The sequence below is a fragment of the Narcine bancroftii genome, chromosome 10 (genome assembly GCF_036971445.1).
Source record: "Narcine bancroftii isolate sNarBan1 chromosome 10, sNarBan1.hap1, whole genome shotgun sequence".
Lineage (NCBI taxonomy): Eukaryota > Metazoa > Chordata > Chondrichthyes > Torpediniformes > Narcinidae > Narcine > Narcine bancroftii.
This window is the reverse complement of record NC_091478.1, coordinates 65,267,364-65,282,638: the sequence shown is the minus strand read 5'-3', so window position 1 is coordinate 65,282,638 and position 15,275 is coordinate 65,267,364. Positions and strand designations below refer to the sequence as shown.

Sequence of the window (15,275 nt, the reverse complement as noted above, 5' to 3'; positions counted from 1 at the left end):
GAAGGTTTCAAATGCTTAACCTGGACAACAACAAATGGCGGATTTGCCACAAGACACAGTTTCACCTATTGAAACCCCATTTACATACGTGGGAGTTGATTATTTTGGACCTTTGCAAGTAAAGCAAGGAAGAAGTGTTGAAAAACACTACAGAGCTCTTTGTACTTGTTTGACTACGAGAGCAATTCATATTGAAGTAGTGTCATTGCTTGATACAGTCTCTTCTCAATATTCTTCAATGTTTAATCACCAGACATGGTCAGTGAAGAATTACATTATGATAATGGATCTAACTTTACAGGAGCTCAACTAGAGTTACGAAAAGCAATTCAAAATTGGAATCTACATCAAATTCATGATGGATTACTTCAGAAAGAAATTAGTTGGATATTTAACCCATCCACAGGATCACATCATGGTGATGTGGGAAAGAATTAGATCAATCAAGAAAATTCTTAATTCCATTTTGAATAGTCAAATACTTAATGATGACAATTTTCAGACAGTATTGTGCAAAATCAAAGCTACTTTAAATAGTCGTCCAATAATGAAGGTGTGGACTTGAAAGGCCACATGGCCTGTTTCCGCTCCGTAAATGGTTATATGGTTAATGAAAAGTTCTGTCGATTCAAATGACATCGAGGAACTTACACTGAATCATCTCTTGCTTCTCAAATATTTATGTAAGATTCAGATGGAAACAAATGCAGCTTATTGCAGATTTATTTTGGAAAAGATGGATTAAAGAATATCTTTCAATATTACATGAAAGGTTTCATTCAGCAAGTGTATATTAAAACAAAGACTGGTTACTTAAAGCAACCTATTACTAAAATCTGTCTTTTAAAAGAAGCAGAAAGTTTTGATTTCTAATCTTACACTTTTCTTAATTACTATTACAAATGCAAAACTAAATATTATGTATTAGTCATTAAAGTCTATTATATTAATTTTGGGCCAGAATGTAATGGCTTAAACCTTGTGTTTTTTTTTAATTTTTAGTTAATTTTGTGCTTATCTCTTTAAGGAGTATTGTTTGTAGCGTTACCATAGTGACTATGATGTAATATATCATAATATCTGCGCAGACTAAGAGCTTGCATCTCATTCTTTTGATAAACCATGAAGGAGACGCAAGCTCGAGATAATTTTCTTTGAATTCGTCTTATTTCTTATTGTATATCTCTTTGAAGTTGAATATCGTTATGTCTTTAAATATAGCCGAATGCTTTGTTTATTCACTTATGAAAATCTTAATGTGAAGTTACGCAAAATGTTTATCCATTTTATCAACCAATTACAGCTACATAAAGCTGCACCTACAAAGTTTGGTTTATTGGATTAATAAGATTGTAATTTGGAATATCGTCCTTGCGCTTCCTTGAAGATGACACATTTTGAAATTAGGAAATGCTAGAACCTGGAAAGTGTCGTCTATAGCCCGTCCCTTTTGTACAGGTCAGTCTTTCCCCAGAAGAGATCCCAATGATCCAGAAATCTAAACCCCTACCCCAGCTCCTGAGCCACGCATTCATCCTCACAACTTCTTATTTCTTCCCTCCCAAGATTGCCACCCTTGAGGTCCTGCTTTTCAACTTCTTTCTTAACTCTACATAATCCTTCTTCAGACCTCATCTCCACTTCTAACTATGTCATTGGTCCCCACATGGACCACAATTTCTGACTGCTCACCCTCTCCCCTCCAGAATGCTGTGGACTCAATCAGACACACCCCGGACCCTGGCACCAGGGAGGCAACATATCAACTGAGATCCCTGATCTCATCCAGCAAATCTATCTGCTCCTCTAACCAGCGAGTCCCCAACTATAAGAGTGCTTCTCTTTCCTCCCCACTTTTGAGCCAAGGGTCCAGCCCTGTGCCAGAGACCTGAACACTGTGACTTGTCCCCCATAGATAATCCCAACAGTATCCAAAGCAGTATACTTGTTGCTGAGGGGAATGGCCACAGGGGTACTCTGCACTGCCCATCTCCCCCTTTTCCCTTTCCTCACAGTCACCCAGTTCCCTGACTCCTGTCTATTTGGGATCTCCCTGTAACTCCTTTATGATCCACAGTTCATCCAGCTGCAACTCCAATTCCCTAACTCTCAGGAGTTGCAACTGGATGCACCATTTACAGGTGTAGTCATCAGGAACATCTGTGCTGTCCCTGACCTCCCACATCCCGCAATTGGAGCACCGGACTACCTCAAATGCCTCCATCATCTGCCTCTATTTAAAGTAAATAAAGATAAACTCAAAACAGACTGACCAAACCTTAACTCATGGGGAACTCTTCCGAAGCCTCTCAACCCAAAGGCTTAAGTGCCTCCACTCCCTCCCTTAGCCACTTCTTTATCTTGCCCTCTTTTTATTGGCCCTCTACCAATTTGTCTCCCATAAATCAACTCTCAGCTGTCTCTCTTTTAAACAATTCACCAACCACTCCTCCCACTCGGTCTCTGAAAATGAGCAGAGAGCAGCAGTAATCATCAAGGATCCATAACACGCAGGACATACCCTGTTCTCGCTGCTGCCATCAGTAAAGAGGTAGAGGTGCCACAAGATTAGTACCATCAAATTCAGGAATAATTGCTACCCCTCAGTCAGACTCTCAAATAACAAACTCAGACTCATTTAAGGACTTTTTTATATAAACACAATTGTTCTGTATTGTATAGTCTGTTGACATTACTCTCTTTTATACAAGTATCTTTTCTCTTTTTGTACTACCTGTACTTACAAATACTGGTGAACAGGAAAATGAATGTGATGCCATGCATGTACTCTGACAATGCATCTGAACTTTGAATTAACATATATTGCATACAGTTTATGGCACTGAAATAATTCAGCCCAACTGACTTGGGATGGTGTTTCTTTTTACTAGACTTTTAACAGATTACAGACTAGATAATCAACCAGAGACCAATGGGACCTGACTACAAATGGCAGGCATGAGTCAGTCTGACTTAAAAAAAAAAATGTCTGAGCCTCAGGTCAGACACAATTTAATTTATTATATAAATTAAATGCAAAAGTGATTCTCATTTATTGCATGGGTGGAAGCTGATTCCATGAAAATATTTAGTATTAAATAAATTGTCAGTGTAAAATGGAAACATTTCCATAGTAGTAAAAAATTATTCAATGTAAATCTTGCAAACTTGCACTGACATACAAAATCAAAGGTAGGCAACTTTGCTATTCAATGGGACGTTGAAAAAAAAGCCATAATATTGCAGTAGAACAAAGTCAGATATACACAATAGTGCTTTTGCACACTGAACTAACTGATCTACTTACAAAAAATATAAATTATGGGCAGATATTCAACAAGGATAATCATAATTCCATAGGCTTTTGGGAAACTTTTCTTGAGTTAGCACAAATGCCTACCAATGTGGATGTTACCTATGGTTCAGTATCAACAAGTAGTAGGTTACCAAATTCAGTTACAAATTAAAAGCAGCGTCACAGTGCAGCTCAAGAACCAAGTTTGCAGATTACTGATATGCTGGGGAATAAGAACAGGGGAATCACAACTGACATGTGGATGGATGAAGGATACCAACCAAATTCAGGAAAATTAGATTAGTGTAGAAAGGTAAAAGGCCAGCATAGAAGTGATGAGCTGAGGGTTCAGTTTCAGGATTCTATGACAATGGCATTGCGTCAAAACTTGAACTCAGTTGCTGTTAAAACTGTGGCATTATGTTTCCCCTGGAAGACAAGAAACTGGTTAAAAAAATACTTTCAAAGTTACTTTGGGTGATACATCAAGGGGCTTGTCTCAGTCAACATTGATGCAAGCATTGTGGAGATCTAACATCTATGACATTCTCTGAGTGCATTTGATGAAACAGAATCATTTTCCAAAGCTCCAGATGCGGCAGATATAAAAGGGGAACATCATTTAGTCAGAACCTAAAACAGACTGGCCATAATTGAGCAGCAGATAGGAGCCAAGTCTGTTCAACCTTTCCTCAATGAACAACCAATCAATTCCAAGTATTATTTTGGTAAACTTTCTCTGAACTATTTACATTAATGTCCATCCTTAAATAAGGAGACCATTATTATACTCAGTCCTCTAGATGTGGTCTATCAAATTCTGTCCATTTTCCTAAAAGCTGTAACTGAATACTAGCCTTCAAAGCTGCTTGCATCTCAGAGCTCTGCATTCCCTCACCATTCAGATAATCTGCTATATTTTTCTTGCCAACATGGATAAGTACATATCTTTCCAATAAAGCTTTTTTTTTGCCAGATTTTTGCCAATTCACTGCCTTCCTCTGTACCCTCGTTGTATTTGTATCACAGCATCACAGCTCACTTTCCTGCCAATTTTTGTGCATATTTAGCAACCAAACTTTGGTGCCTGCACACGTCATTCATAAAAATTGTGAAAAAAACGACTTTGAGATCCTCCAGTAACAATGATGGGGGGGGGGGGGGGGGGGGAGGAAACTAAAGGATGCTTATTAATCCATTTCAATTTTTTTAATGTTCTATAACTTATTCCAGAAATCAACAAAATATACAAGAGTACAAAAACTGGAAACCCAATTTGCAAGGGAAAAATCAAGCTATTTGCTGCCATTCATATTCCCTGCACCAGTGTGAATGATAGCCTAACGATATCTTGAAATAAATAAGTTTGAGCAAAGGCAGAGGAGACTGAGCCAGGTTTTAGTCTATATACTAATTTACAAATATTTCATACTACAGCTCAAAGAAATATACTATACAAACATATCTGAAATCACAGACAATGCAATTCTGCAACAGGATAGATTGAATAAATGAGCGAAAAGAGTAAAGGGCAAAAACTTAGTAAACGGAGTTTAAATGAGGGAATATGAGGTTTCAAACTTCACATAAAAGGAATTAGAAAGCAGATTATTTAAAGGGAAAGAGGCTGTAAATGAGCAAAGTTCAGAGGGATCTATGTGCATGAGCCACAGTACAGTACACCATCAACCCTCATAGGAAGCAGGTAAACTTATCTGGCATGCAGTACCCGGTAAGCCATTCACACTGGATCTCTTGAATCTATTACGTACTCACAGGGAAGTGAAATCGAAGTGGGAAGAAAGCACATACAATGTACAAAGGACCGTGGGAAAATCTACCGCAGTGGGCTTCAGACTGTTCAAACTTACAACAAACCCACAGACCAGCTTGTCATTATTCCCTAAACCATGAAGTATAACTATTTACATAGTATTACATTGTATTGGATATTAAGCAATCTTGAGACTTTCACCCCAAGAAAAATTAACCGACATCAAATTCACTGACAGAAAAATCCGACCATCAAATTCACGACTTAATATACATTTTTAAGTTAGTGTGAACTGTCCTTTAATAAAGCTTTAAATTATGGATTCTTAGATCGTTGCTCCCCCAGCTGCCCATGCTAGTTTTACCCCTCATCGTCGTCCCCACCCTTGCGCTCGGGGGAGTTCACCATTCCCATTCCCCTCCTCTCGGGAATGCACGGCTGGATGCCAATTTCGGGCTGATTTCATACCATGGTCTTGGTCTCCAACTATACTCCTCCCCCCTATTCTCTGCAGTAGGGGGTCAGAAAATAAAATGGAAGGAAAGCCTGTGGAGGAGCACCCTGTCAGATTCACCCACTGGAGAGATGGTGCTGAGAGTGCTCCAAACACAAGGAAGAGCTGGCACACATCCCCAGGGACTGCAGGCACTCTCTTCTTTCCCCCCCACCTTCCCCCCACCACGCCCCACACCAAACCAACCTAAATCTCATTGTGGGTGAGGTGGATCCAGACTATCAGCGATGGTTTGAGCCAAGTGAAGGCTGTTTACTGCATCTCACCCGATAGAAATTACATCAATTGCATTTCACCTAACAAATTTTTAAGTCACCTGACCAGTGAACAGAGGGTAGATGCCTGGGGCTGCCAGTCGTATTCCCTTTCCCCCACCCCACAGACCCAAGAGAAATAACTCTGCATTCGGGGTGAGAGGGCTGTGGTCCTGGTCTCAAGATCCAGAGCTCTGCAGTCAGGAGCTGGCACACATCTTAACTCCAAAGCATGCTGAACATCAACAAGTGAATATTTTAATGAATTTTGAAGTTAGTAAATTCGATCATCAGTGATTTATTTTGTCAGTGAATTACCCATCGGTTCATTAAATTCTTGGTGTTATTTCTCATTGTTGAATTTTTTGGTGGTAATTTTTTGGTGATTAATTTTCTGTTGGTGAATTTACTGCACATCTCTTGAGGATTTAAAACACAGGTATGCACTGACAGCTCTGTTGGCCAAGCACTGACAGTCCCACTGGCTGCACTGCGAAATATTACTGTCCAGTTATATTTCACAGGGTGACCGGTGGAGCTGTCAGCACATGCCTATGCTTTAAATCATCTCAAGATTACTTATAATACTACCAGATTTACGCAAGCACTAACGTCACTAATGGTACTTTGTAGAGCTGGTTGAGCATTTACACCGCTACAGAGTGATTAACAAGTTAACTTGGCCAGGCTCTAATGCTTGCCCCCACCAAGAATCAGAGCCCAGTTGATTTTTTACTTGTCCTGCCCGATTGGGACATTTCACATTGTCAGATGACCCACTACAGACCCTTTAAATTGGCTGGTTCAACCTATTTTATTTGGCAGTGTGAAAGGGGCTAGTGAGATGCATAAGTATCTTGTCTGAGAGGGTGTTAAATCTCTGGACTTCTCAGTCCCCAAGGGTGAAGGCTAGATCATTACATATATTTATGGTGGAGGTAATAAATATTTGAAAGATCAAGGAATTCAGGGGTCTGAGGAACTGGGATAGAGAGTGAAGGCCAGCATGTCCAATGGTGGTGAGGCTTGAAGGGGCTGGTGGACGCTCCCTATTTTCTTGTGATCTTGTATTTAAATAAAATGCAAATTAATTTAACCAGCACTTCATTGTTCTCCTAATTGTTTACAAAACAGTTTTCTGAACTTTGTAACAAACCTATGATACAAGTGATCAGCACTAATCTACAAAAGCAACTACTCTTGGTTAGTGCACCAAATCACAGCAACCTAATCAACAAGTAGTACCTTTTCACCAGGCCGAATGCTGCCACATTTGAATTGGTTGATGTCATTCCTGCAATTGTCCATAAAACCACAGATGAGTTGATAATCACTGAAGATGATAGCTGTCATTTTGGTTATGAACTGACGACATTGGTATTCAGTTATGTTTGTACGATGTTCAATCAAGCAGGAAATTATGTAGCCTTTTCCTGGTTCTTGCTCAGCACACTCTTTCACCTATAAAATAAGAAATTTTAATAAATATAACCAAAACAATTCTTCAGCAAAAATACAGCTTTCCACAGACAGGTCCAGTTAAATGCAAGTGTATCACTAAATATCCATTGAAGGTTCTTAAATATGCAACCATACTTGTCATCTAAATTGCCTCTACGGCAAAATGGAAAAAAAACATTGAGAATTCTTTCCTGCAAATTAATCAATGTTACCATGTCAACTACACTTTCACACACCAGACTCAAAATTATGTCAAGCACAATGAGCTGGCATGCTGATGACCTCTCCCTTCAGGATCCAAGATGAACTCTACTATACACATGAAAGGCAGTAGACTAGATGGGTTTGTAAATAATTTCTAGCTATAAAAATAAATTATATCCACAAATACCTTTGAGATGAGGTTGGAGGATTGTCTGAGCAATCATACAACAGTAATGCAAATCCCATAATTTAAAAAAATGTATCATCAATAATAATAACCATGTTAAATGCCCATTGGAGAAGGAAATATGCATATGCAACTTGAGATCTCCCATAATGTACACACAATGAACTGCTGGAGGAACTCAGCTGGTCAGAGAGGTAGAAATAGTCAGCCAAAGTTTTGGGTCTGGAGAAGTGGATGTCATTACATTTATAAAAGATGCTATCTGATTTGCTGAGGTCCTCCAGCAATGCTTAGTCAACACTGTGATATAACTCAAGAAGCAGTGGCCAAGGAGGCTTCAATGCATATTCCAAGTCTTTGAAAGTCTCTACAAATCAAGTAAAGAACAATCAATTAAACCTCCTGCATATTATCACTTAATCCGACCTTCAGATGGCTACAAGTCACCACCTTCAGAAACTCACAAGAACACTAAACAAACTCTGGATGAAGAAACTAATCAAGTTGGCAGTCATGAAGGAGAAGCTGCCAGGCACACTTATCTATCTCTGACACCATTGGTAGTAATCATGAAAAGAAAATCTATACACTGAGATCACTCTCCATTGTATTGTAAGGCCCCTCATATTAAATAGGATAGATTTTCAACAGATCAAAACTGGGCTTTCAAGAGACTTTTTGGATAATCATAGCAAAAAAAGTGCATTCCAGCAAAAATGTAACCTCTTTTTACCGTAGCAAGCCAGGGGCCCAACCTGGGTTAGCAAAGGAGGGCATGCCAGGAACAAAACTGGGCACAATTAAAAATAGTTTGTCAAAGTTACAACCCATGAATATGCATGCTTACTACAAATTCAGCATGTAAATTTTAAAAAATTACATAACTCCACAATTAATAGATCAGATTAAGATCCACTGCATGGTTATATTTGGCAGAGAAAACTAAGCAACACAATGGAAGGGATCCATGGATATTTCTATCTTCAAACTCAGAGCCCAAATAATGCTGAAGCATTTGCAACCATCATCAGCTACAAGTTCCAATTGGATGATTGATCTCAGCCTCCTCCTGGGATTCTCACAAACAAAAAAAGTTATTCATCAAATTATTTCACATGATATAGAGAAATGTCTGAGAGTACAGATGAAGGAGAAGCTATGGGATTGGTGGAACAACCCAAATGCAGCACTGGAAATCACCCACCACCAGCAATCCTGTTCCAGTAGTTATAAAACTTGCATCTTACCATGGTGAAAATACTCCTCTAGTAAATACCTGAATGCTTTTTGTGTATAGGACATATCCAATCCAGCTAAATAGCATCTCGTCTATTCTCACAGTGATAAAATTGTCATTGAAGTAGTACAACCCCCATTAAGAATGGCTGCTCCATAGAATACTTTAAATCCTGATTTTATCAGCATTTATGTGTGCAGAGTAAAACAGGAATACAAAGACCCAAATTTGTACCAGCTGATTTCACCCATCAAGCAAAATCCTGAAAATTCATTTGAATCTGTCAATTGTCAGGTATCACCCTATGTTTTAATGTTTAATAAAATTAAAAGCAGTTTATTCACACTTCAAAAAGTGTCTTCCTCACTGTATTATGCCCTTCTCCCCGCCAAACTCATTTCATTATTAATGCTCGACAGCACAGTCATTCACTCATATACAATACTTACTTCACCCAGGGTGGTTCTGCAAACTTCACCTGCTGCAGCTTCAAATTTAGGATCAGTAGTCAGGTTAAATTTATAGTTCCACAACAGCTGAAAGAGATTAAAATAAATTAGGATTCATGATTACATCCTTCATTAAAAGTGTTGATATCAATTAAACAAGTTTTTAGTCATGATACAAATCCTGCCTAACAACTGGAAATCAATCTTTCAAAATGGAAACAAATAATAATTTAATCAACTTCCTTTTCTGATGGTCAATGGCCTGATGGTCAATGGCCTGATATCTGTACTCAAGATAAAAGGGGGATAATTTGGCAAGAGGGGCAATAGCAAAAAATTCAAAATAAAAGCTGGTCTGCAAATACATAGTGATTTTAGATTAAAAGAAAAACCAAGAAACTTCCTGGAAGTCCAAACGCTCCAGTTTTTCAAATTCCCCAAATTATTCAATTCACTCAACTAAGTTATTTTTTTCTCCATGAATTTTGCTCTATCTCAAAGCATCATTAGAGAATATAGTATGTTTGATCAGATCTCAGCTAGTCCATCAGAATGATCCATAAAATGGATGCCAACAATTGATGATTGTTTTTAGTATTTTGGTCATCATAAAAAAGCTGTTTCTAGCCTGAAAACCTTCAGTGAATTGTGATTGAGAATTTTAAATTCTTGCATAAACCCCAACAATTGAAGCTTCCAGAACAGATGTTCTCAGTATGCACCACTTACCATCCACATTATGTGAAACTGGACATTGTGCGAACACCATATTACTGTATATATTTTTATTCATTTTCAGTAATTTTCAGTACAGTACAATTATGGAATGTGCTACAGCAAAAAAAGCACCGAGAATAATCAGACATACGAATTCCCCAAGGGCAGCCATAACAATAAAGAATTGACATGGTAAATTTAAATTTTCCAAACCCCTGACCCTAAGGTTGAAAGTTATTGTTGATGAAACAAAGTAGCTCACTCTGAAGTGGGACAACACAGTTTCAAATTTCAGTATCAACACTGAACCTAGACATTATGGTAATAGTCCATGAATCTAATGTTTGAATCATTAATTTTTCCAAAATTAAACAGGACATTATGTTCCTTGGCCATTGTGCATGAATAGGTGGGGTATTAACTTTCCATTTAATCAAAATAGCATGTCTGGCCAGTAGCGAAGTAAAAGATAAAACGTGACATTTAATTAGCATTAGTAAAACATCATCTTCTCCAAGAGTTCCAAACAGAGCAACTAAGGGAATTGGTTCCAATTTTAAATTGAGAATCTCTGATAATGTTTGAAAAACTTCTCTCCAATATTTTTTCAAACTGGGGCAGGCCAAAAGAAGCATCACCTATTTTGCATTCATCATAACGAGGATTTATATCGGAGTAAAAACAAGATAATTTGACTTTAGATGTGGGCCCCATGCACCACTTTGAATTGGAACAGACAGTGGCGAGCGCACAGAGATGTAGTGTTAACCAGTTTGAAAATAAAGTCCCAAATCTCATTAGACCACAAAAGGTTCAAATCCAGCTCCGTGGCATTCTTAATTTAGACTAAAGGGGCATGTCTTAAACCAGTCAACTTGTCATAAATAACAGATATTAACCCTCTACCAAAAAAATCCCAAAAAATGTATCAAATATTCCCCTCGGGAGATCCAGGAAAATCAGGGATCTGAGATTGAATAAAATGCCTGATTTGTAAATATCTGAAAAAAATGGTAAATTTAAGTTTCCAACCAATTGTTCAACAAAAGATGCAAAGCTGTTATCAATTAAAAGGTCTTGAAAACATTTAATATCCAATCTGTACCAATCACAAAAAGCAAAATCCTGCAAGGAAGGCTGAAAAAGGTGATTGGACAAAATGTGGCTTGCAAGAGAAAAGCCCCAAAATCCAAAATGCTTTCTAAACTGCACCCATATTCTCAAATTGTATTTAACAACTGGATTGTCAATCAGTTTAGTCAATTAATTAGCAAGGACCACAGAAATTCCAAGGTAGAAACATTTTTAGTGGAATTTAATTCCCTTTCTACCCAAGCAGGACTGACAACTCGAATAAGAAATCATAGCAAGAATCGTAATAAGTGTATTGACTGCCCAATAATAAAATCTGAAATTAGAAGCACCAAACCACCTTTTAAGACTTTTGAAGATGAGTTTTCTTTAAACAGGGCACAGTCCTTGCCATAGATAAGACAATATAAGCAAATTAAGTGAGTGAAAAAACAATTTAGGAAAAAAATTGGTATACACTGAGATACAAAAATTTAGGTTGAATGTTCATTTTAATTAATATGACCAATCTAAGAGATAGATAAAGGAGACCATGACTTTAGTTTTTAATGTGCTTCAAACTGAACAATTTTCCCTAAAAAGATGCTGATGATTCTTTGTAATTGTGATGCCAAGTAAATTATCTTTCACAAAAGGAAAATTAGAAAATGTTAGTACAGGAGAACTTAAAAGAGAAAAGTTCACTCTTATGCAGATTTAACTTAAACCCTGAAAACTGACTAAATTGAGAAAGTAAGGAAGGTAAAGTAGTATCAGGGTTTGATATGAAAAGCAAAAGGTAAACTTCATATTCAGTTCCCTTTCTATTGGTCCTTGAAATATCTTTGCACTCGTGAAAAACAATTGCTAGAGGCTCTAAAGGCCAAAATCAAAAAGTAATGGACTTTTGATAGGACAGCTTTGACGGGTCCCCCGATGGAGAATGAAAGGTTTTTATTGTTGTAAGTTAGTAAGAATTGAAGCTGTAGGACATGAATGTAGCAATTTATTCCATGCAATAAAACATGGTCATAAATTAAAGTTTTCCAAGATCGTGAATAGGCATCCCCACTCCACCCAGTCGAATGCTTTTACTGCATCTAACGAGGTAACTCATTCCTGGGTTGCAGTGGAAGGTAAATTCAAAATATCCAATAAATATATATTAAAATAAGAATAATGATTTTTAATAAAACCAGTCTGATGTTCAGTAATAATTAATGGTAAAATGTTCTCCAGCCTACAAGCCAAAATTTTAGCCAAGATCATCATATTAACATTCAATAAAGAAATTGACCTGTAGGGAATATGTAGGAGGAACATTCATCTGGATCTTTCCCTTCTTTGCTATGAGGGACACATGAGCTTCATTAAAAGATAATGGAAGATTGTCCTGTTTAAATGAATCAGTTAACACAGAATTTAACTGGGGTACGAACAATTTAGAAAAGGATTTGAAAAACTCTACAAGATACCCATCCTGACAGTAATGAAGAGCTAGCAAAAATTATTCCATTTTGTGACATGAGTTTTTGCAAACTTAATTATTCAGAGAAAGCATGGGAATATTTAAGTGGTCCAAAAAAAACTCATAATTTAACTGTTATCATTAATAGACTCAGAGGTATAAAGCCAAGAATAGAATTCCCTGAATGCATCATTTATTTTAGATTGGTCTGTAGTAATGTTACAGTCATCCAGCCAGATTTTAGTAATTTGTCTCTTAGCAGCAATTCCCTTCTATTGACTGGCCGTTCCCTTCTATTGACTGGCCGTTCCCTTCTATTGACTGGCCGTTCCCTTCTATTGACTGGCCGTTCCCTTCTATTGACTGGCCGTTCCCTTCTATTGACTGGCCGTTCCCTTCTATTGATTGGCCATGAGCTTAACAGATTTTTCATCATGAGCGTAGAACTGACTTTTGCACTTTAAAAGTGATGTTCATGGGGTAGGTTGAAAGAACATTAAATTTAGTTTTGAGTTCAACTCTCCTTTTATATAATTTCAGATTTTTAACTTGTGCATATTGTTGCTATAATTGTTTAATCTGATTAACCTCTGATCTTTATAAGTCTTCTTTATATTAGCAGTATAAGAAATAATTTGCCCTCCAAGATAAGCTTTCAAAGTGTCCCAAACAATCAAGCTAGAAATTGTTGAAGAATTTGTATTAAAGAAAAAAGTTATCTGCTCCTCCATAAATGTCAGAAGTGCATTATCTGAAAGTAAAGTACAATTAAAACACCAGTGCCTCTTTGTAGGAGGGAGATCTGGAAAATTCATAGACAAAATAACAGAGCATGGTCAGAAATCACTATAATCAGATATTCACATGATCAAGTCAAGGAAATCAATTGATTATCTATTAAAAAATAATGAATCCACAAGTAAGTATGATGAACAGCAGGAATAAAAAGCTCCTATTGGGTTTAAAAAAAACACCATACATCTGACATACCAACATTTGATATAAAAGAATAAATTATAGAAGCAGATTTGCTCAACGTAGCAAGTTTAGAGAATGAATGATCCAAAGCAGGGTCTAACCAACAATTGAAGTCTTCCCCCAGCACCAATGAGTAAAGACTCAAATCTGGTAAAGCTGTAAAACTTTCCCCAAAAAAATCCCACATCATCAACATTTGGTGCATATACATTAGCAAAAACTACCATTTTATTCTATAATTTGCCTGTAATGATAATATATCGACCATTATGATGCAGGAAAGGAATGTTTTGGTTAATTAAAATAGAGACCAACCCTGGCTTTAGCGATGAAAGAGGAATGAAAGAGTTGCCCTCCCCATTTTGACGAGAACTACGAATATGGATCTGTTGTCAGAAAACAATCACAGATTTCAATTGTTTACCATGTGCAAAGACTTTTCCTCACTTAATTTTATTGTTTAAACCTTTTGCATACCAAGAAATAACTTTAATTTTAAAAAATGAATAATTTTATCAGTTATGAAGAAAACCAGTCATGAATCATCACCAAATTCCACCTGGCCACCTTGACGACATGCAGTAACACAGCTTACGCAGACCTTAAAACCATAACCTTGTAAACCCTACACCTTAAACCAAAATACCCATTCTCCTTCCCAAACAACTAAAATCAGAAGGTTGCTGTTTCAAACAGCAACGAGCCCAAAGACATTTTAATCCCAAAATTCTTCTGCTCCAAATTCTAATTATAGCTCCTCTTTTCAAAAGTTATCAACATTTCCAACAATATAAACATATTTAAAGCTACAATCAAAAGATAAAGAAATTACATTCACACTCAGTCCCTAATGCATGTGTATGAATGTTGTATTCATTCACCCTTTACCAAAGCCATTATAAAATAACTTGCATGCTTAATGCAATAAGCAATAAGTATCCAAAATAACAAAAAAGTGTGCCATTAATACTAAAAGAGCAATGAATGTATAAATCTCCATCTACTCCCTATTTAGATTTGCAGACTCAGTAGAACAAATAGCTGAAATACATATAAAGCAAACTTTAAAGTTTCCCCACACATAATTTGGACTATATATGTATATTACTATAACAGTTAGCCTTATTTCCCATGGTCATCTATTAACCTGAGTGCTATTAATAAGTGACTAGCTAAGGTAGCGAATATAAATTATTAAGATAAAATTAATGTATTCAACTTAGTACTCTCATCCAAGAAAAAAATTAGTGTAATAAAATTAATAGAAAGAGAAACAAACTTGGGCAACTATAAACCAAATGAGAATATTACACCTTCCAATTAACAAAAGAGAGAGAGCAACCAAACTTCATCCGATCAAGAAAACCAAAAGCTTCGAAAACCAAATAACAGTTCGTGCAAGACTTGATGCTGAAGGTAAATCTTCCAAGAATCTTTGTGCTTCTTCTACCAAATTCAAAAACTTCTTGTGACCTTCGATGAAACACACCAGAGGTGTACTGGGTATAACAAAGTGGCTTGAAACCTTTCTTGTACAGTTCAGCCATGACTTCCTTATATTCTAAATGCAGATTCATCATTTCAGGACTTAGATCATCTAATCTGTGGTTCATGATATTGAAGAGTTCCTTTCTGATGGGTTTCCCAAATTACGAGTTATTTTATT

General features: G+C 36.9%; 1 protein-coding gene across 2 annotated transcripts in view; it reads right to left on the bottom strand.

Moving 5' to 3' along the window:
- glg1a (golgi glycoprotein 1a) overlaps positions 1–15,275 on the bottom strand; it is a 185,450-nt gene that overhangs the window by 112,382 nt on the left and 57,793 nt on the right. For both annotated transcript variants that reach the window (XM_069901159.1, XM_069901160.1), the window contains exons 3-4: positions 9,376–9,462; positions 7,083–7,298 (exon numbers count right to left, since the gene is read on the bottom strand). In XM_069901159.1, coding sequence (XP_069757260.1) covers positions 7,083–7,298; positions 9,376–9,462 — 303 coding nt within the window. The remainder of the gene's footprint in view (positions 1–7,082; positions 7,299–9,375; positions 9,463–15,275) is intronic.